General features: G+C 38.7%; 1 protein-coding gene across 4 annotated transcripts in view; it reads left to right on the top strand.

The window, feature by feature from the left end:
- LOC108280702 (receptor-type tyrosine-protein phosphatase S) overlaps nt 1-22,275 on the top strand; it is a 154,905-nt gene that overhangs the window by 76,015 nt on the left and 56,615 nt on the right. For 2 of the 4 annotated variants that reach the window (XM_053688644.1, XM_053688643.1), the window contains exons 7-11: nt 5,881-6,003; nt 18,589-18,858; nt 19,079-19,660; nt 20,662-20,798; nt 21,683-21,827. In XM_053688644.1, coding sequence (XP_053544619.1) covers nt 5,881-6,003; nt 18,589-18,858; nt 19,079-19,660; nt 20,662-20,798; nt 21,683-21,827 — 1,257 coding nt within the window. The remainder of the gene's footprint in view (nt 1-5,880; nt 6,004-18,588; nt 18,859-19,078; nt 19,661-20,661; nt 20,799-21,682; nt 21,828-22,275) is intronic. The other 2 variants (XM_053688645.1, XM_053688646.1) reach the window with 1 other exon arrangement.

Below are 22,275 nucleotides of genomic sequence, written 5' to 3' on the forward strand. Positions count from 1 at the left end.
TGGTCATACTCAAGCAGAACACACACAAAGCTTACCTTACCTGACGCACACGCATGAACGCGCACACCCAACCGCATGCTCACCCCCCCCATATTCAGACATGTGCAGGCAAACGTGCTGCCTTAGACAGATTAATTTCTTGCTTCTTTTTTTGTGTTTTGCCCTCATCATGTCAAGGCAGTCTGAGAAGTCAGCGCTCAGAAATTCCGCAGGGAGGCGATTCTGCAGAGAACCGAATGCATGTCTAAGAAGTGCAGACTGACAGAGATAGAGAGGCAGACAAGGTTGGGGGTACGAGTGGAGAAAAGGTAGAAACACTCATTATGAAGTCAGTTTGAACAAGTTTCCCAACTGATGCCATGTTGGTTAAAACCCCCAGGCTGCTGTTTTGAGGTATTTTCACACTCCTAGCTGTTTGAATGAGAAGTTACCCATGCTTCAGGATCTGATCAATGGCTTGACGCTTGTCTTTTGGATCTCTGACAAGTACCTGCAAAACACCAGAAAGTTATTTCCATAAATGGCTGATTTTGACAGAAATGTGACTTCACTAGACAAGCACGCGTGAGCGTTTGTGGAGGAAGCATAGAGATGCTGCTTTGCCGAATTTAGATTAGCATTCGCGTGATTGGAGTGGGTTTTTAGGGCACACCTGTGCCAAACTCCATTAAACTTTCTGAAATGAGTCTTGGGGCTTTACTGTCGTAATCATGATGCAAATGCTAAAATAAGCCACGAGATCATGGCAGTGGAGCATGTGGGTGTGGAACAAATATTATTGATATGTTTATGGAGTTAGAATGAATCCATTTTCTATTCGCTTCAACTGCTGTGACTCCTGACACCCTCTGAACCAGCCTAATTCAAATCTGTTTTTGACGGACAGGAGTGCAACCCGATGTACAGTACTCTACAGCTGTTGAAGCCCATCCACCTCACGGTTCCACATGTTGTGTGTTCTGAGACACTTTTCTGCTCACCACGGTTGTAAAGATGGGTTATTTACGCTACCGTAGCCTCCACATCATCTGGAGACTGGTCATTCAGTCCTGATCTCTCTCATCAGCAAGGTCTTTTGTCCTGCAGATCTAGATGGTGTCCCCCCGCAAACTCTAGAGATGGTTGTGTGTGAAAATCCCAGGAGATCAGCTGTTTCTGAAATACCCAAACCAGCCCGCCTGGAGATCCATGTTTACAACAGACAAAAAAAAAAAAAATGGATTAATGACACTCTTGGCCTGTAGATGCATTTTATGCGTTGCACATCGTGGGTTTGTGCATCGCATGAATAAGCAGGTGTAGAGATGTTCCTATTAAAGTGGCTAGTGGATGTATTCTGTAACGATTTAACGAGTCACCAGTTGGTGACTTGTTTAGAAATGTTATTTTGCCCATGACACAAGTTACAACTTTTGGACCAAAGTGGGTCCAGCAGCAGCAAATGTCACAGCCCCTGTTGCTATAGTGATAACAGAAGAAAAAAAATATGCCCAACCTAATTAGCAATTGTTATGCTTGCACCTGCATGAAAATAAACTCCCTGATACTCTATTGCTTTTTCTATTGCATATTCTGTGCTAAATTTATGTTTATTGCTGTGGCATGACTGTAATCTCTTGATCATGTTGCACATGAAGCTGTGGACCTGAAAGAGAAATAAAGAATAGAGAGAAGGAAAGCATTCAGTAATGTGTTTAATTGTGCAGTACAGAAACAGTGTTTAACAAGAGAAAACTTTGCTTTAAATTGCTCCAACACAATACTTAGGTTCATATTACGCCAAAAAAAGCCATTTATTCCTGAGACCCCTTTTGTTTTATATAACACCCATCAAGGGGTGTGCCGCATGCATGTGTGTGTGTGTGTGTTTGTGTCTCTGTGTCTAAGAAGCTTTATGCAGCTAGGTCTAAAGCACCTAGTGAGTGAGAAAGAAAATGAGACTGTTGTAATTTCCATGGACACACACACACACACACATACACACACACACAAGCTATTACGTTGCGGGCGGTTGCTTGTTTGTTCGGATGCGCAGTACTCTCATTAGTCTGTTCCACCTGAATCTTCTGGATCAATCTGGGGTCTACTGCTGCCAGGGTCTGTTTGTGTGTGTGTGTGTGTGGGTGTAAATTTGTTGCCAGGATCGACTTTTCTCAACTACAGAGAGACTCCGCGAGAGACAGACTGAGGCATACGTCTGCTCTTATTATCTGCACACCACCTCCCAGGAGGAATAGGTCTAGTCTCTCTCTCTCTCTCTCTCTCTCTCTCTCTCTCTCTCTGTCTGTGTGTATGTGTGTGTATGTGCGTGTGTGGATTGGACAGTAAAGTCAGTGCCTTGGAACCCTGAAACCTTTAGATGGGCAAGGTGTAGAGCAAGATGCATCATGACAGGTTGAGGCTAAGGGAATGGCAGGTCACTATTTATTCTGGCTTCACATCTTTTATTAAATGGAAAGGTGTTTCAGGGGGAAGATCAATGACTGATGCGTAGGTCAAAAACAAGGTCAAAGAAAGAAAGAAAGAAGATTGGAGTGGTCACCCACGTTTGAATAGCAAAGAGGCGACAGCCATCCTTGACTGAAAGCTGTCCTATGACGCTTGAGTAGCAGTTAGAAAAGGAGCGGTGAATGACTTCATGCTTCATCCTCTAAATATCTCAGAGGAACCACATTCAAGTCATTTAGACAAAAGCATAATTCCACTTGGAAGAAAAAAAAAACATTCACGTCAAGCTCAGAAGAATCCGAATTTGGAAGCGTCCCCAATTTCTCTGACCAAAGCTGGAAGTAAGGCAACTGGCACAGTCAACATGATCCATTCATCCAATATACTGTGTTCTTTCTAGAGGTCGAACCGATAGTGGATTTTACTGATACTAATAACTAAGTTGGGCAGTAATTGCCGATAACTGTTTAATCAAGTAAATCAAAGGTATACATCCAAAAAGAACCAAAAAGTAACACTCTAAATAACAAATAAAAATAGAGAAATCCAAAATATTTAAAAAAAATTTTTTTTAAAAACACTTCAAATAACACAACAAAATTAGACAGTGATAGTTTTTATTTTGCCTCTAGAGGCCGCTCTCGTACTGTATAATGACAGTGCAACCTTCTCAGCCAATCCCACAACGGACATGAACGAGAAAAACTATTGGTGTGGATTTTTGCAGGCAAAGCTGATCAATTAGTCGAGCTCTTTCATTCTTTCGTTTATTCATGTTCAGTGTCCATTTTATCCTGGTCAGGGTTGTGGTAGCTCCGGAGTGTATGACAGGAAGAAAGATGGGAATACACTCTAAATGGGATGCCATTAGATTCACAAACTCGCTCATAACTGGGGGCAATTTAGAGTTGCCAACAGGCATGTTTTTGGGAAATGGGAACCTGAACAGTGAACTCCACACAGACAGTAACCTGGACCGAGCACCCTGGAGCTAGAAACGTTGTTTATAGTTATACGTTGCATTAGTTATTTAAGTTCTTGTAGAAACAAAGATATGCAACCATTTAACATGAACCCAGCTTCACTAAATGCAACATTTTCAAACTTTCATCTCAAATCAAAGGTATATAATAGGAAATTGGTCTTCGCGGTAGTCTTTACTCTAGATTTTGTTGTACTACTGTAGCTCAAAGATGTAATTCCCTTCAGCCACAAGAGTGTTACAAGGTCAGATCATGATGTTTAGCAATTAGTTGTAGCTTGCTCCAGTTTATCCGCAGTGGTTTGATTAGGCTGGCGTTCAGGTTAGGTCAAGCTCCTTCATGTTCTTGGACCCCAGCAGTAAATCTTGACCTGGAAACCTAAATTCAGATGGGAACTCAGAAAAATTACTGAGCTTCCCAATTATTTCTTACACCAGCAAACATCTGTTTCGACAATGGATGTGTTTTAAATAGCAGAATTGGCTGTTTTTAAAGAGTGTCTGGATACTTTTGGAAATATAGCATAATAACATTGAACCAGATGGATTAATCAATTTATTCTTCTTCAGTAAGTGCTTTATCCTGGCCTGGGTTGTGGTGGATCCAGAGCCTATCCTAGGAAGACTGGGTACAAGGCAGGGGTACACCCTTGATTGGATGCCAGACATCCACGCACTCATTCACACCTAGGGACAGTTTAGTGTATACAGTTCACCTACCAGCATGTTTCTGGGAGATGGGAAGAAACCGGAGAACCCAGAGGAAACCCACATCAAACAGGGGACCCTGGAGCTGTAAGCTGGCAATGTTAGCCTCTAGTCCCTGCTCAGTCATGCTGCCCTGATCCAATGTTCATTTTAGATCAAAAACTACCACCATCATTGGGAATAATTAGAAGTCTCATTTTCTTCCCAATTTAGCCACCTGCAAATTTCCACCATGAGATATCTCTTATCACATGTCAACTACCAATCGGGGAGGGTGAACGGTATCATGTGCTTCCTCCGAGACATGTGAAGCCATCCAACCACATATTTTCAGACTGCTGTTCATGTTGGATCACAGGGCAGCATAACACACTTAAAGGAATGCGTACATGAACTCACACACACCAACGACTGGCTAATGTCACAGTGATTGACAGGTGAGAGAGAGCATGCAATCCCTCCCTCCTAGAGAGAATATGACCAGTTTTGCTGCCTTGGCTCCCGGGCTGTGGATGGCTGTGGCATTGATGGGATGAAAGTTTTTCCATCCTCCAAAGTTCCATCCATCCATTTTTTTGTACCACTTATCCAACACAGGGTCGCAGGGAACCTGGAACCTATCCGAGGGGACTCGGGGGATAGGGTGCCAACCCATCGCAGGCCACAGTCACACACTCACACACACATTAGGGACGATTTAGAATGCCAATCAGCCTACAACGCATGTCTTTGGACTGGGGGAGGAAACCGGAGTATCTGGGGAAACCCCCGAAGCACGAGTAGAACATTCAAGCTCTGCTCATACAGGGTAGAGGTGGGAATCGAACCCCCAACACTAGAGGTGTGAGGCAAACATGCTCGAGATTTAGTGAAATCTAGTCTGTCTAAGTTGCATCTCCAGAGAAACCTTAGCATGGAGTTGTTCCGTTGTTCTGGAGAGGAGAGCTGAGAGTAAATCCCTCAGCTCCTGCATCAGCATAATGCTTTGTCATGCACCCCTTTCTGCAAGCAAACTGAGAGAATGGAAAAAGGTGGAGCTCAGTCCCTCCAGCAAATAAAAAATAACCTGCTTCTCTTAGAGTTTTCCACCTCAATTCGGCCAGTCGAACCCTCTAACCCGCTCTCGCTCAGATGCCGCTGGCGATTCTGCATAATGTTTTCAAACAGCACAAAAGGAAAAAAAAAAATATTCCGGTCAGAATGAGAGAAAAGAATCAAGGGAATGGAATGGAGATGAAATTTCACAAGTGTGATGAGGATTTTTGCGATCATTGAGGGAATTATTATGTTAATATGATTCTGAGAGGTATGTAGCCAGAGGAAGAGGAGAGTGTGTAAATGTTAATGAAATGCAATGTTTTTAGTTCAAATAAGGCTATTTATGAATCATTTATTTAATATATTGAACATTTTCTTTCTTTCCTTCCTCTTTTGTTCTTCCTGCACCGCTGTCACTCTGGCTGCCTCTTTATCAATCCATCTCTGCCCACCCTTGTTCCACCACTCCATCTGTTCGTCTCTTCACTCCTCCTATTAATTTTATCCCAACCATCATTTCCTCATATTTCTTCCTGTCTTCCTCATTCTCTTGACTGCTTTTTTCACCCCTATCATTTTATATCTCCCACAATCCTTCCTCCCCCACCTTGTCTCTTTCTTTTTCACCACCTCCCTCTCATTCTTTGTCTCACTCTCCCTCAATCAATCTCTCTCTCTTTTTCTCTCTCTCTCTCTGTCTCCAGGTGCCTTGCTGATCGAGCGGAGCGAGGAGACAGACCAGGGGAAATACGAGTGTGTAGCGTCGAACTCGCAAGGAGTACGCTACTCCTCCCCGGCCAATCTCTACGTGAGAGGTACGGATTACAGTAGGTACCACATAGGTAATCCACTTTCATTCAAGGATCAGCAGGAGAGCTGTCCTTCTCCACCCCACCCCCCCCTTTATAATTCAAATAGGAAAGAAAAATGCCATATATAACATATAATTGTGTATTTTTGTTTATTTTTTCCCCCAAAACCTATAGCACTGCAATATAACATGCAGTCAAATAAAAAAGAACGAAATAAATAAGCAAGTAAAGAAAGAAAGAAATCCTTACATTTGATTGAACGCACAAACCGATATTGAATTTATTGGACTTATTTTACTGAGCGTAAGCTCATCTTGTGCAGGTTGCTGTCAATTCCCCATCTGATGCTTAAATCATTAAAAGAAGCTAATTGATAAGAAATGAATTGGGTTTGTTGGCGTGTAATTGCTCAGCTAAACTTAATTAGTGATATTTGCTGTTGGGCTAAACACTGCGAGCTGTTCGAGGCGTAACGGTGCAGAAAGTGCTTCTGTTAATTTAACAGAGAGAGGGGAAAAAGGTGAGTGTGTATTTGGCTAAGAAGTTCGGGGAACGTTGCAGCCCTCTGCATGGCCTGCCATATAAGATTAGTACCGCTTTTCTTTTCTAATGTGTGATGCCTCTCAGAGCCTTTATCATGTGGGTTACAGTGAAACACGTGTACAGCCCAAACAGCAGACATGCTAAATTTACGCAAGCACAGAGATGAGTTTCATTTAAATCTGGTTTTAAGAGGTACTAAGATTGCCCTGTTGAAAATCTTTAATAATCCAAGACTAAGATTGAACTTTGTCCATACTCCAAGACTGCATAGGTGACGTATCTGGGTCGTTCTACGCATTTGGTGCAAATACTGTACAGGATTGCTGTGGAAGATTTTTAGTAATTAAAACGTGTACATTGATTATTTGTTGTAATTTCACAAGAATATCTTCTGAGTTCATTTCAGAAAACTGCCAGAAACCTGGAATAAAAAAAGACTTTTCTTTGTTAACTAATCTTTAAAGTACTGTTTTTATTTAGGTCTAAAGAATTTCTTTTTTTATTTTTTTTTTTACCCCATTTTGTTGGATAGTTTTAGCTGTTTCAATTCCTTTCATCATAATTTTCTGTTACTTATTAATCTATAAGTAAATTATTATCTATAATAATTGTTATAACTAATATTATCATTTTTCTTTTTTAAATATCAAATGTTGAAGATGTCAAATTGACATTTTGTGCTGATATAATTATTCATATCAAATTCCTATGTGGCATCCCTATTCCTATTCCTAGTTACTATTCCATAGTCATAACTAAAACATTTAAAGAACCTTTAAGCTATTAAGTTATTTGAAAGCTTTCTTTAAATAAACAAAAGAGTGTGTATGCGTACTGTATGTGTTTTGGTTGTGAACAGAAATGACAAAATACTCCTTTTTCCTATCTGATACTTAGCGATACTCATACTAAAACCTTCAGCATCAGCTGATATCGATACCCACCCAGTATTTATGTCTTTAAAAACTACTACACTTAAATTTTTTATTTATTTATTTATTTTTTTTTTTAACTGAAGTACTTCACTTAAAAAATAACCTGAAATAAAGGAGAATTGTTTGTAGTGCAACAATGTAAAGCAAAACGAAAGCTTTTCATTTACATAAAAATCACTTACATTGTAAATATAAATCAATACAATTAAGCATAAAGTATAAATATAATAAAACTAATCGTAAAAAAAATACAATCACGTCTCTTTATACATAGAAAAAATCTAATTTTGTTAGAAGAAATGTCCTTTAGTGTGAAGTATTTACACACACCTGTTAGTATGAAAGCAGTTTTACTTTGTTAAATAGTTCACTGGTTGTTGTTGTTGCAGTCATTGTTGTGTTGTTGTTGTTGTTGTTAACCTTAGACCACATGGCTACAATTATTATCATGGGACCTACTTTAATCTGCTATACATTGTTGCACTACAAGCATTTCTCTGATATTTCACACGATATGTGTTACAAGTGTACATATCAACTATTTCTCTCTCTGTCTCTCTGATATCCGAGCCACCATTTTGTGCTGGTATTGATCCAGGCTATCGGAATGGTGCCATTTCTCTTTGTGACCTAAACTCGCTCTCTTTTACACAAGTCTTTGGTATACTTGGATATACTTTGGTATGACGTCTTCCCTTTGGCTTCACCTTATATTTCTTTCCTTTCGTATAAGGAAAAAGTATATATTGTTTATATTTTATTGGGTTCTACCTGGTCCTCTTTGAACCGCCATCTGTATTCCTGTTACATTTGTGCTCTTCTGTTTGCCTCTCTTTAGGTGATTCACTCTCCCTGAATTGCTCTGTCAGTGAAAAATATCATGACGTGTTATGAAACGGGGCAATGTTTTGCGCCATTTCTGTAGAACGACCCATGTAGATCCATATACCACCCATCTGAGTGAAATCTGATTAAATATACATTATCTGCATATTACGCAGACAGCGAGACATAATGGTCTGTATGAAGCTGAATGCATGACTAATATTAATTATGCTAACTAATACTCTAATAACTTGCAGGTCTTGGTGGTTTTTTTGTTGTTTTTGTTTCTTTGTCTCTAACTCATTCTAACGACTGACCTGTTTTGGATTTCACTTACTGTATGTTAAGCATGAATACAATAAATATTATGGTGTAATAAATATGCCTTAAATTGTCACAACAAAATATATACAGTCCTCTGCATTGTGACTTGGTGTCCTTGGTTTGCTTTTTTATATTTTCTTTTCCTTTCTTTTTTCCTAACAAAGTTACATTTTAATTTATTGTCAGAGCAGAGCAAGGCCTTAAAAGCCGGGGCTGTGTTTGGATTGATATTTTCAATATCACTGCCACAAAAAATGTACCAAATAAGTTCTGGTTGTTATTGGTTTAGATGTAATGTTAAAATGCTTTTAAAGAATAAAAGAGAAAATGACGAGAGAAACACGTAAGCAGTGGGATGGTTGGAGGAGGACGGGAATGTGGCAGGTTGAAAGTCGATTTGCGGTGGCCTTTTTTACTCTCTTTCTGTGTTTCCTGGTTTTCTTCTTGGCTCCTCATGTCATTGTGTTCTGCATCAACCCCCCTTACACCCCTCAGAGCTGCGAGAAGGTTGGTGTGTTTTTGGTTCTTTTCTCTCTTTTTGGGCTTTTTACGTTCACATTCGGAACGAAATAAAACAAGACCTAAAGACAGAATATTAGACGCTAGATATTTGACAGTGTGTCAATGCCAGATCATGTGTCTCAAATTACAAACAAATATAGTAAATATAGCCACCAGCATTTATATAAGGTTATGTTAACCTCTTGCATTGCATTGTGGGATATTTTTCTCTTGTTTGCAAAAGCCCTTCCTATCAGAAGACCTCCTCTTCCCATTCTCTCTCTTTCTCTCTCTCTGGCTGCACGCATTGCCATGGAAACCCAGCAATTGGAAATATTCTGAAGTTTCTGCATGATGGGAGAATGTGCGAATGCTTGCATGCCTGAACAGAAGAAGCTTATTGATGAGTCTTTGAGTGTCATCTCGTTGCTTCACACTGTCCATGACATGTCTCTGCCCTTCTATAATGACTTGTTATTTTTGGAGCTTGTGTCGTGTCTCGTCTGCTTCTGCAAAATGTAACTGTTTTTCTGGTCCATTTATATCATTGGGCTTGCTTGTCTGTGTGTGTTGCTCGGCTTTTTGCGTGTTTTTGCTGTTTATGAGTGTGAGTGCATATGGCCTACTAATCATTAACACTCAGGTGTCTCATATTTTCCATACTGATATCGAGCCATATAAGCGGATTTGCTCTGTCAATCAAGAGAAATCCCATATGGTCTGATAATACAGTACATGTGTCTCATGACTGTAAGTATTATTATTGCAAGTACAGCGCTTTAAACATTAACCATCAGTTTGTCTAGGTCATTTCTATTCATTTTGTATTAATCGAAGTATAACATTTATCGCAAAATTGCTAAAATATCTTAATCTATTGCAAATACAAAGATATTTTATTGTACAAACATGAAACACCTTCACATGCTTAGGATATTGTGGCAAGAGTAGAGGGGCAAATAAGAGATTGTTTAAGTGTGACATGAAACTAAACCCAGCTGTTCTAGAACACTTATTTTCTCAGATTGCTTTCAGATTAAAGCAACTTGAATATATTCGCTGTAATTGACCACTACAGGATGTAAGAATTTTACCTTCTCTGGTAGAAACATGTGTTTTGTTGCTCATGAATGTGAGTGCACACATTCCCATAGAATTCAAGGTTGTCTCCCAAACCACACAATGCACATAAAGCAGTATGCCTAAATAGCACTGACATGTTATTTCTTACAGTAATATGATGTTTGGGTGGCAGCTCATATATTTGCAACTCGTGAATGCTCTATATTATAAAACTGTTATTAGAATAAAATAATGTTATTGTTCAGTCAGTGTGACTGTAACAGTTACTGAGTACCAGATGGAAGAGAAAAATCTCTCAACAATACTTTGTCTACAAACTTGTCACCTAAGTTAGTTAGCAAGCTAAAATATGCAGAAAAATGGGCTGTCTTCAGTGGACTGAATGTAGTGGCTTTTGCTGAGTTTTTTCCATGTCTTTGGGGCTGTGGGGTCCTGTTACAAGAGAATACCTATATAAACTACAGTGTAGAGAACAGCTATATAAACTACAGTGTAGAGAAAATCTATATAGAGTACAGCGTAGAGAACAGCTGTATCAATTACAGAGTAGAGAAAAGCTATATAAACTACGGTGTAGAGAACATCTATATAAACTACAGTGTAGAGAACAGCGATATAAACTACAATGTAGAGAACAGCTAAATAAACTACAGTGTAGAGAACAGCTATATAAACTACAGTGTAGAGAACAGCTATATAAACGACAGTGTAGAGAACAGCTATATAAACTACAGTGTAGAGAACAGCTATATAAACTACAGTGTAGAGAACAGCTAAATAAACTACAGTGTAGAGAACAGCTATATAAACTACAGTGTAGAGAACAGCTATATAAACGACAGTGTAGAGAACAGCTATATAAACTACAGTGTAGAGAACAGCTATATAAACTACAGTGTACAGAACAGCGATATAAACTACAGTGTAGAGAACAGCTAAATAAACTACACTGTACAAAACAGCTATATAAACTACAGTGTAGAGAACAGCTATATAAACTACAATGTACAGAACAGCTATATAAACTACAGTGTAGAGAACAGCGATATAAAATACAGTGTAGAGAACAGCGATATAAACTACAGTGTAGAGAACAGCGATATAAACTACAGTGTACAGAACAGCTATATAAACTACAGTGTAGAGAACAGCGATATAAACTACAGTGTAGAGAACAGCGATATAAACTACAGTGTAGAGAACAGCTATATAAACTACAGTGTACAGAACAGCTATATAAACTACAGTGTAGAGAACAGCGATATAAACTACAGTGTAGAGAACAGCGATATAAACAAGAATGTAGAGAACAGCTGTTTTAACTTGCCTTTAAATTGCTATTATTCGTTAACAGAAACAAAGATGGTGATATTGTAAGGATATAACGTAACAAGCTGTAGAATTTGAAATAATTGAATTGCGTTATATGATTCAACATTCAACAAAAGAAATTAGTAAGTGTATTAGTACACTATATAGTAATATGAATTCACATTTATAATAGGATATTTCTTTAAGCAAGGAAACTCATTGATTCGTTCGTTTTTTTCACCTTGTTTGTTTCAGTTTAATTATTTTGGTATGAATTATTATTAAGAAGCCCATCTGAACAAACCATTGCAGCACACTGAGTTGCAGTGCATGCGGTATCTCACAGCTAAATTGGTCGACACCCCCCGCAATCTCACGCTGGCTAATCTGACGTGTTGATCTCCTCATGCTGAATGTGTTCTGCCAGATTATGCTAATGCAAGCCTTTAGGTGTGACAGCAGCGAGGAATATTCAGAAACATGTCATCAACACGAGCGATTGCCACTTAAAAAGTCCACACCTTGAGCATGCATTATGAAATCGGATTACTATGCATTCAGCAGGGATTAAGATATCAATAGGGATTAACCGGAGATAAAATACAATTATAACCTCTGATAAAAACTTAAATCCTAATTAGAATATCCATATTTTCATCAATCCTTTGTTAGTTCTTCTTCTGTCTTCTGTGAAAATCTTTAATATGACTTCATGTCTTCATGACCTCCACAGTTGTAACATGTTTAGAATTTGGTTCTGGTTCTTAGTGTTAATTTTTGTGGAGCATGCTCGTATGTGTTCGGTGTTTTTTAGATTTTTTTAAATTTGTATTTTATTTTTGGAAGGGAACAGGCTTTTTACTCTGGTTCACGCAGTCATACGGTATTATTAAAATATATACGAGATCTCTGCTGAATTCTCAATTCCGAAAGTGTTGATTAATTTTGTAGAGCAGCACGGCTCAGACAATAGTTCCAGTGGCAAGGCAAATCACAGGGTTATATTAATGAGGTTCTTATAATATTTTATTGTTTCTATAGTAACAACTCACACACAGGGACTGGTATGGCTAAACATAATGTCACGAATGGAAGGCAAAGTGCGGACAATTTATTAAGTAAAGTGCAACCAAACAACCCCAAACATGAAAACAAGAACAATAAACATGAAATGTGGATATGAATTTTAAAAAAACAAACAAACCAAGGAACATACAGACTAGAAGCGCTACAGTGGCACACGTAACAGTTACAACAGAAGCTTGACAATGAGACGCTAGAACTTAAAGCTAGAACTTAAACAGTGGTGCTAATCAAAGTGAAACAGGAAAGAGGTGACATGCAGGGGCTGATGGGTAGTGTAATTCTGCACACCTTTGGCACTACCATGACATTAATAACAATTAAAAAAAAGGTTGTTTAACAAGTTATGATGTATGAACGTGTGAATGTGGTGACAATGCTTTTTTTTTTTTTCTTTCCAAAAAGAGAATAAAGAGCAGCTGGTTATATTCTTGATAACACGATGTTCCACAATATTAAATGAAACCATACATGGATAAAAAGTAGTTCAGTAATAACTAAGGAAAAACTATAATAGTCCACTTTACATTGTGCCGCATCACACTACCGCGTTGTTCATTATTTTCCTATAACAGCGTGGCACATTGTGTTTTATTCCTTAATTAAGGCATTCCCGCTCTGTGATTTGAATCCAGCATTAAAGTGGCTTAGAGGGATAGGCAAAAGCAGACACAGCCTGAGCTTGATAATCATTCTATGGGGAGCGTAAGACATAAACAAAAAGGATGTAAACGCTGGTCTTTTTAAAGGTTGGATTCAATTGCTTGAGCTAGACGTTGCCCTTCTTATACACATGAGGACTTTGCTGGAGATCCTGCTATTTCTCTGCCAATCATTACAATAATGTGCACCTCATGTAATGCTGAGACAGTAATTGGTATTGAGGTGAATAATATTGATATTGAAAGTAATATTATGCAATGCTGGTACAAATGATGGCATCTCAAGGGACAGGTTTTAAAAACCTTTTCAGGATTTCGATATCAACTTCAACAGGTAAAAAGTAAGAGAAAACAGAGTTGTACTGATTGAACTATGGATATGTGATATTGTCCGAAGTTACTGTGAAATATATACGATATTGAGTTGTACAGATCTTAGCAACATTTTTACAAGTTCACCGCTCTATTCCTACACTGATCTCAGCTCATTGCCGAGAAAACATCGTCGTGATGAGGGCAGATATGACAGGCCATGGATACGGAGCCATTTGGATGCGGCACAGACTGTCTCCCGCCGTCTCCTCCAGCTGTCTAGAAAATGGCCGCCCTTTGGCCTTAACCCCGACTCTCGTTTGAAAGCTAGTGCTTTATTGCTGCACTTATGGAGGCTGTAAAATTATAAGCCAATAACCCGTGCTTGTTCTCAACGTGGATCTCAGCGAGAGCAAGGATGAGAATTCAGTTTTAATGCATCTTATTTACAAGGCCAAATTGCATTCAGCTAAATAGTTCAAATAACCCGACAGCAGGGCTATTATCACTTTAACAATAATAAAAAAAAACAATGATTCAGATGTTTTGCTAATGCAGAAGCGGATATTTGTCATGTCTAGACAGCTAGTCAAACCCCATGCTCTTTATTATAAACAGTTTAAAAAGGCATTTGAATCAGATCTGCTAAATGCTAGTATGGCTGGGGGTTTTTTTCTTCCCCTTCTTGTGTTTATACATCAGTGTGCTATGAAGATATGCTAATCATGCCATTAGCCTATATTCAAAACCAGTTATTTGGAATGTTTTCTCTGTGTTTGCTGTATTTGCGAGACCGAATTTGAAACAGTCTGGATTGAATGCTGCATGCTGTGAATGTTGCTTGCTTTTGGCGCAGTGCTGTGAGCTCTGTCTAAATATGCCTACGCTGATGATTCATAGCTGTGCATGCACTCTTATTCTTTATGATCACCCATCTTTAATCAAGGCGATGACTGTTTTAGGCTTAAACATTTGTTTTTTGTCGTAGTTTGTTGTCCAATTCTGGGTATCCTCCAGCGCATGCAAAAACTGAAGTGTGTGAAAACTGACATGTATTTTATGATTGTGAGCGTTTCAATAATCTATTAACTGTAGCATTTATAATGAGATACGGTTCAGCAAAATGACCGAAATGCTTCATAGTCGACGGTCGCATCTACATTCACATTCCCACCAGTGCAGCTACTTCATGAGCGTCATCTGTGACCGACATTCCCTCTTTTTAAATCTCTAATCTCCATAAAGCTGGTGACCTGATTACCTAGCAGGATAGCCTGAGCTGAATAGCTTAACTTGAAGCTGATATATTTGTGTTCCTCACTAGTCTTACGGGCTTATATTCTCCCCGAGGCCAAAGCTGCCATTTAAAACATGATCCTGAGCAGTGAATCCCCCGTAAGCCACGAAATCAATACTGGCTCAGAGACCTGGCTCGACTCTCGCAAGACCTACTCCCAAGAAACAAGAACCTGGGCTTGAACCGCTTCATTAAATTTAATGCTTCTTTTTTGTAGGATGTGTACATGAAACACAGCAGTAGTGTGTTCCAGCTCTAAGTGGCACTTCTTGAGATTTAATTGCTTTTTCTGAAATATCTTAAGGCAAAAGCTTGTCATGTAATTGCACTGGAATTATTATATTGGACGGTGGTGGAACTGCTAAATAAGGTCTTATTATTTAACAGATATAATTATAGGCATTTTCTTAAATATGGTAATGCTCTTCTCAGCCACTTTAATAAGAACACCAGTACACGTACAGTACATATTTATGCAATTATTCAATCAGCCATTAGTGTGGCAGAAGTGTAATGCATAAAATCATGCAGATACATGCCTAAAGCTTTCGGTTAATATTGAATATACTGCTGAGCTCCTGGGATTTTCACACACAACAGTCTCTAGCGTTTACACAGAATGGTGCAGAAAACAAATAAAATCCTGTGAGTTGCAGTTCTGCAGGAAGAAATGCTTTAGAGAGATCAGAGGAGAATGGCCAGACTCGTTCGAGCTGACAGGAAGTCTACAGGAACTCAAATGACCACTATTTACAATCGTGGTGAGCAGTAAAGCATCTCAGAAAGCACAAAAAGATTGAACCTTGTATATAAGTTTGAACTTTATATATAGGTTTTTATATCTTTATATATAGGTTCCACTTTATATATAGGTTTATATATCTTTATATATAGGTTCCACTTTATATATAGGTTTATATATCTTTTTATATAGGTTCCACTTTATATATAGGTTTTACTTTATATATAGGTTTTATATTTTTATATATAGGATACAATTTATTTATGTGTGTTATATCTTTATATATAGGTTCCACTTTATATATAGGTTTTTATATCTTTATATATAGGTTCCACTTTATATATTGGTTTATATATCTTTATATATAGGTTCCACTTTATATATAGGTTTATATATCTTTATATATAGGTTCCACTCCTGTCAGCTAAGAGTAGAAGAAATCTGAGGCTACAGTGGGCACAAGCTCACTAAATTTGGACAGTTGAAAACTGGAAAAAGACCAAATGATTTGTTTTGCACCATTCTGACAATTGATGACAACCTCTTGACCTGTATCTGCATGATTAAAAGTTGAAATTAAATACAAATAAATCAATTTTAGTCTAAAATAGAGTTCTCAGATGTTTGCCCTAGTTCTTGCTTCCCACTGTACTCCCTCCTTTTTTTCTATCAGGTTTTGTTGCTCCATACCTCCCCTCCTTTCTCACGAGTCTGTCCATGTTTGCTTTCTGTCCCCTATCCCATGAGTCTGGATTACAAAACCTTTGAAGCTCTAGATATCTGATTTGCTCCAAATAAATCTGACAGTTACCTGGACGTTTCATCAATCCACTAAGCAGTGTTGAATGCTTAGAACGTGTCTTGGCATACCTTCTTCTTCATTACTCTTTCTCTTCTCTTTAGCTCACTCTCTCACTCTTTCTCAGACGCGCACACACTTTTCACTTTCCTACTTCTGAATATCCGTCTCCTTTCACCACATTCCATCTCTCTTCCCTTGTGTCAGGAATTGGCACATAGTACATTACCATAACTTTCCGTTTTTTTCTCTCTCTCCTTCTTTTGTTCTCGCATCACTTATTTATTTAGTCTGTTTATTTATTTATTTACTTATTCAGACTGAGCTAGATCTGCCAGGAGAGAGTAGAGGCAGATTTCCTTTTGACTAGCATTGACAGCAGGAGCTTTGTTGCCTTGTGGTGTGTTTGCATCTAGTGTCTGACGCACACATGGAGCACAACACAAGGTATATTATACAGAAGCAGAGTGTTACTTTAAATATAAAGAGCTTAATAAATGGACAGGTCTCATTATTTTACTGCTGCTAATATAAGCTTAGCTCAGCTTAGAAGTTGGGCTGCCACTATGAGTCATTCGACATACATTTTAATAATCATTGTTTAAATGACTAGCAACAAAAACATACTATAGTATAAGAGCACAAGGGGCCAATATTTTTCAGATAGAACGTATTACACTCTAGAAGGCATTGGGAAGTGTTAGCACTGCTTTTGTTGTTTCTTTGCACTATATAGCTCTGAACTTTTTAATAAACCCAAGAAACAGCGCTGAAATGCAACGTTTTAGATTATACCAAGCGACTGATCAACTAACTGATCAACAGAAGAAAGCCGGTAATATCGTTTCACGCCAAATCCATCCACATGAATTGTAACACGAAACCTTGGAAACGGAACCGATGTGTTTTTGTTCTGCAGTCATTTTATTTAAAAAAAAAAAAATTTTTCAGGGTAACATTTTAGTTGGTAGAACAATGCAGCATCAAAAATGTAAAAAATTAGCATAGATTTTTTTTCAAAAGGAAACCTAAGAACGTCAGTATCAATGCATAGAAAGTAAAATAATCTTAAGTTGACACAAAGTATGAGTTTTTTTTGGATGTGGCTTGATATTTTTGCAATGAAACATAATAAATTATATGCAATACGACTGTATGTAAATGCTAAACATCCCTACTATATAAATTATGCCTGTTAATATATAGGCTAGTTGTTAAATATGCCAAATACACTAACTTATGTGAGTTGCCTAGAGTTTCTTTCCTCTCTAAAATCCAAACATTCCCATTATTCCAGGCAGCCCATGTTGCCCTGCTCCTTCATGCAGTTTTTACAGATCTATATCTGACATGCTCAATACATGAGTGCAGCCCAAACTGAACTGCCCATCAGATCGATAGCTGCGCGTATTGATCCAAGCCATGTGTGATCTTGAAAGAGCCCAGTCTGATCGAGCCCGGCCCTGAAGCTGCACAGAAATCACATTTAAATTTGTCATTGTGCAGCGAAGCCATGGGGAAGCTGAGGGCATTTCAGATCGGCTGCAAAACCTGATGCCGAATAGGGTGCTCGGTGAAATTAAAGCTCACTGGAACAGTGAGACTGTTAAAAAGAAATATGCAGCATTATTATTCCCACTCGCTCCTGGCTGAGTTGCTAATGGCAGTGCAGTGTTATTCTAAAACGTCGCCTGAGTGAAAAAATTGGCAGCGAGATGGAAACCTCTAGTGTTAACATTTTATGTTTGTGTTTTGGAGTTTAATTTTTCTCCCTCTTACATTTCCTATACATAGCTCACTTGGTGTCTTATTAAACCCTGAAGTTATGATGTTAATGAATGCCCTGTCACTACCGCCTAAAATGGAAACACTCTGTGACCTGTGTTTGTTTAGAATTTGGCTTGTGATAGTCAGATTATTATACTGATTATGTGACCTTTCACTTGCCTTAAGAATATGAACTCATACGTATAACCTTTTTTTTTTTTTGTACATCCCTATATCATCACGTCTCATATCATCCATTTTATTTTTTGCAATATGACCTTATAGGTGTGCTTTTCCTGTCAATCTGATGTCCAGCTCCGACGATGTATCTACCTGAATATATCTGTAAACCCCTCATGTTCGTTTGCCATTATTGTTATCCCTGTCTTCTTCTTCTGTCTTGTTCTCTGCTGCAGTTCGTCGAGTACCGCCCCGTTTCACCATCCTGCCCTCGAGTCATGAGATCATGCCAGGAGGAAGTGTGAATATCACATGCGTAGCAGTGGGTTCCCCCATGCCCTATGTGAAATGGATGCTGAATACCGAAGACCTGACGTCTGAAGAAGAGATGCCGGTCGGACGGAATGTTCTGGAGTTGAATGGTGTCCATGAGTCAGCCAACTACACCTGCGTGGCCATGAGCAGCTTGGGGCTTATAGAAGCTGTGGCTCAGGTCATCGTTAAATGTAAGCAAGATGTATTCGCAGATTGGTTTCTGTTTTCATCAGGCAGTTCTGACAAGTCATGACTAGTATTTAAATTTTGATGGAAGTCTGGAAATCAAGAACTTTTCTTTTAATTAGTTAAACTGAAAGATACCATCTGTTCTTTGCTATGTTGATGGCAGGTGTACATTTGTACACCTTCAAATTGTTCACAAATTCTTTGCTTATCATTCTGTCACAGCATTACCCAGAGCTCCCGGCACCCCTATTGTGACAGAGACAACGGCCACAAGCATCACCATCACCTGGGACTCTGGTAACCCAGACCCCGTGTCCTATTATATCATCCAATACCGGGCGAAATCACCAGACAGCAAGTTCGAGACGGTGGACGGCATAACAACGACACGCTACAGTATCGGTGGCCTCTACCCCAACACTGAGTACGAGATCCGTGTCTCGGCGTTCAACACCATTGGCCAAGGCCCACCCAGCAACAAGGTGGACGCTAGGACCGGGGAGCAGGCACCAGCCAGCCCGCCCCGGAACGTCCAGGCTCAAATCATCTCACCCAGCGCAGTAACTGTCAGGTGGGAGGAGCCTGAAGAACCCAACGGCCAGATAAAGGGCTATCGAGTTTACTACACCATGGACCCATCGCAGCCAATGAGCAACTGGAAGATCCATAATGTTCAGGATAGTGTGATCACCACCATCCAGAGCCTGGCTCCATCTGAGACCTATACCATCCGTGTGCTGGCATTTACCTCTGTGGGAGATGGACCCTTCTCTGACTCAGTGCATATTAAAGTCCTGCCTGGGGGTGAGGAGAACATTTACGGCTTTACATTTCTATTCTTCAAATTGACCTGACCACTGAAGGGTTTGGGAATTCCCATTGGTGGACTGTCGATTTTTAACAGTCTGCATTTGGTAAATACTGTCTTAAAGGGAAAATGCGCAACATGCATAATCAGTCTTTATAAGTATATATGTGATCTTCAATGGTATCCAATATTTATTTTGTAATGAAATTCTGAGTCTGACATTTTGGTAATAACATACAATACAACACCAAATACAATGGGAAATACAACACCATCCAACAAATAAACACTATAATTGTTAAGCATATCATAAATATTTCAATATAAGCATATTTAGTATGTTTCATGGTGGACTTTTCCTTCAAGAAATGCCAAACTCGTGCCCCGTTCCCTATTTAGCAATAGATTGATCCAAATGGTGTCTTTGGATCTTTTAGATATAAAATGATCCGATTTATTCTAAGATGACTGTTATAGCTTTGGGGGATTCATTAAAAGGTTTCAAGTTGAAAGTTAGAAAGGGAACATCCATGTAATCTCCAAAGAACCCTTGAGTAATGCTGTTTCTTTATCTTTGTTATTAGTGACATAAACTGGATTTGTGGACACATAAAACCCACTGTGTGGGAATACTTTTGATGGCAGGTATGTGTCTGTGAGTGAAAATAGATGGAGATGGAAGGAAAGTCACAGGGACTAGCATGACTTTTTTCTTTAATATCAAAAAAAAAAAAAAAATCTGTCATTTTGAACACGTTTAATTAAACTGTTACTTAAATTCACCTGAAATAATATAAATGTGATTTTTAAACTTTTTTTTTTTTTTATTCTCATTAGAGAAGTCAAGCACAAATTTTTACCTTGGAAATCCTTTTAGCGTTGTTGCACTTATGCAATTTTATATGTTCCACTGGAGCTCATCACAAATGGTTTTGTAATTCAATCATTTTTTTATGTCATATTAATTTACATAATTTATTTCTAAACTCTGCTTTAGTCCCAGGCCAGCCGGGGAAGTTCCGGGTGGGCAAAGTGAGAGATACGAGCATCGAGCTGATGTGGGATCCACCGTTCTCTAAAGAGCCCATCAAAAGCTACGAGCTCATTTACAGAGCTGCCAAACACGGAGCGCAGGTGAGATATCTGATTATTACGGTTATTATGTATAGGGGGATACAGGCTCTTCAAAAGTTTCCAAAGCAAGCTGAAGGCAGGTTGCATAATTGTATCTATATATCATTATCAGTGTGCCACATCTTAATAGAAGTGCCAAACAAAAGATTTTGTTGTTTACATCCAAAACTCATATGTTTTTATGATGTGTATTCCTATTGTCAAAAATGTAGGCCTAGAATAAGAACTTATTTTAACTCTTGTAACATTTTATAAATATTGACTAACTGAATGTTAGCTAACATTTTTCAACAACAACTGTTGAATTCTCAAGTCTGATTGGTCAGAAGGTTTCAGTTAGTGCTGCATTTTATTGTACACTGGAACTCGGAAACATCCGACCTCCGACAGGGAAAAGTGCAACGGAGTGGTCATTTAGCTCGGTATTCCAAGTTGGGAACATGAGCAACAGCCACCTTGAGTTGTCTGACAAACACACCTGAAAATACGGTGACAAAATGGCGGTGCACAGTGACAGTAAACACATTACACCTTTGCATCTTTTACTACTTTTACTAAAATTTGATTTTAGTAAAAGTAGTTAAAACCACTTATTGCTGTGGTATAAGAGGAGTAGAACGTGGCGAGATGTGCTGTTATATTAAAATAATCACCCTCTGGATGGTAATGGTAACTCCTCTTTGGGCTGCATCACACCAATCGAACACTGATCATTTTCCTAACTTATTTTCCTTACGTCTCATATGAGTTTTTCATGTCAACATATGCATTATGTAATGTTAGGTAATGTTACGCAACATTTAGACTTGTACCCTTATTCTTCCTTTATATTACCCCTCTGTTTATGAATCTTAATTAATAAGCCAGTTATTTTGCACCAACAGGAGAAAAAGGCCTTCGAGCCCAGGTCCTTGTATGTTGTCGAGGGTCTCCGAGCAAACACTGAGTACATCTTCTCTCTGGCGGCCATTTCCAGCAAAGGCATCGGAGCCTTCACCAATGAGATCTTCCAGCGCACTGCACAAGCCAGTATGTCCATGTCTCATCAGAACTTCTGTACTGTACTGCTCTAATCAGCTGGAATGATCCTGTAACATACTCATTTCTCCTTGTGTCCCATTTTGTTCATAGTGATTTAAAATGGCTGACTTAGCTAGATATGTTTCAGAATGACCTCTGTTTTTCAGAATGGGCAAGTTGTGCATGTGACCTCTAAAATGGCTATTTGATGATTTTGCATATGGTTGACCTCAAAAACCACTTTAGTCATGAAGAGTACTTTGACAGAAATAAAACATGGGACAGTGGGTTGAGGAATTTTCCGGATTGTGCTATGGATTTTTCCCATTTATCCCCATTTTCCCCATCCCCATTCATCCCCATTCGTCATCAAATTGCACGAAATTGAAACATGGAGAGACATGCATGCTTCACTCCTCCACAAAACTCCTGACAGAATTTGTCTTCAAGATATCAC

The sequence above is a fragment of the Ictalurus punctatus genome, chromosome 20 (genome assembly GCF_001660625.3).
Source record: "Ictalurus punctatus breed USDA103 chromosome 20, Coco_2.0, whole genome shotgun sequence".
Classification (NCBI taxonomy): Eukaryota; Metazoa; Chordata; class Actinopteri; order Siluriformes; family Ictaluridae; genus Ictalurus; species Ictalurus punctatus.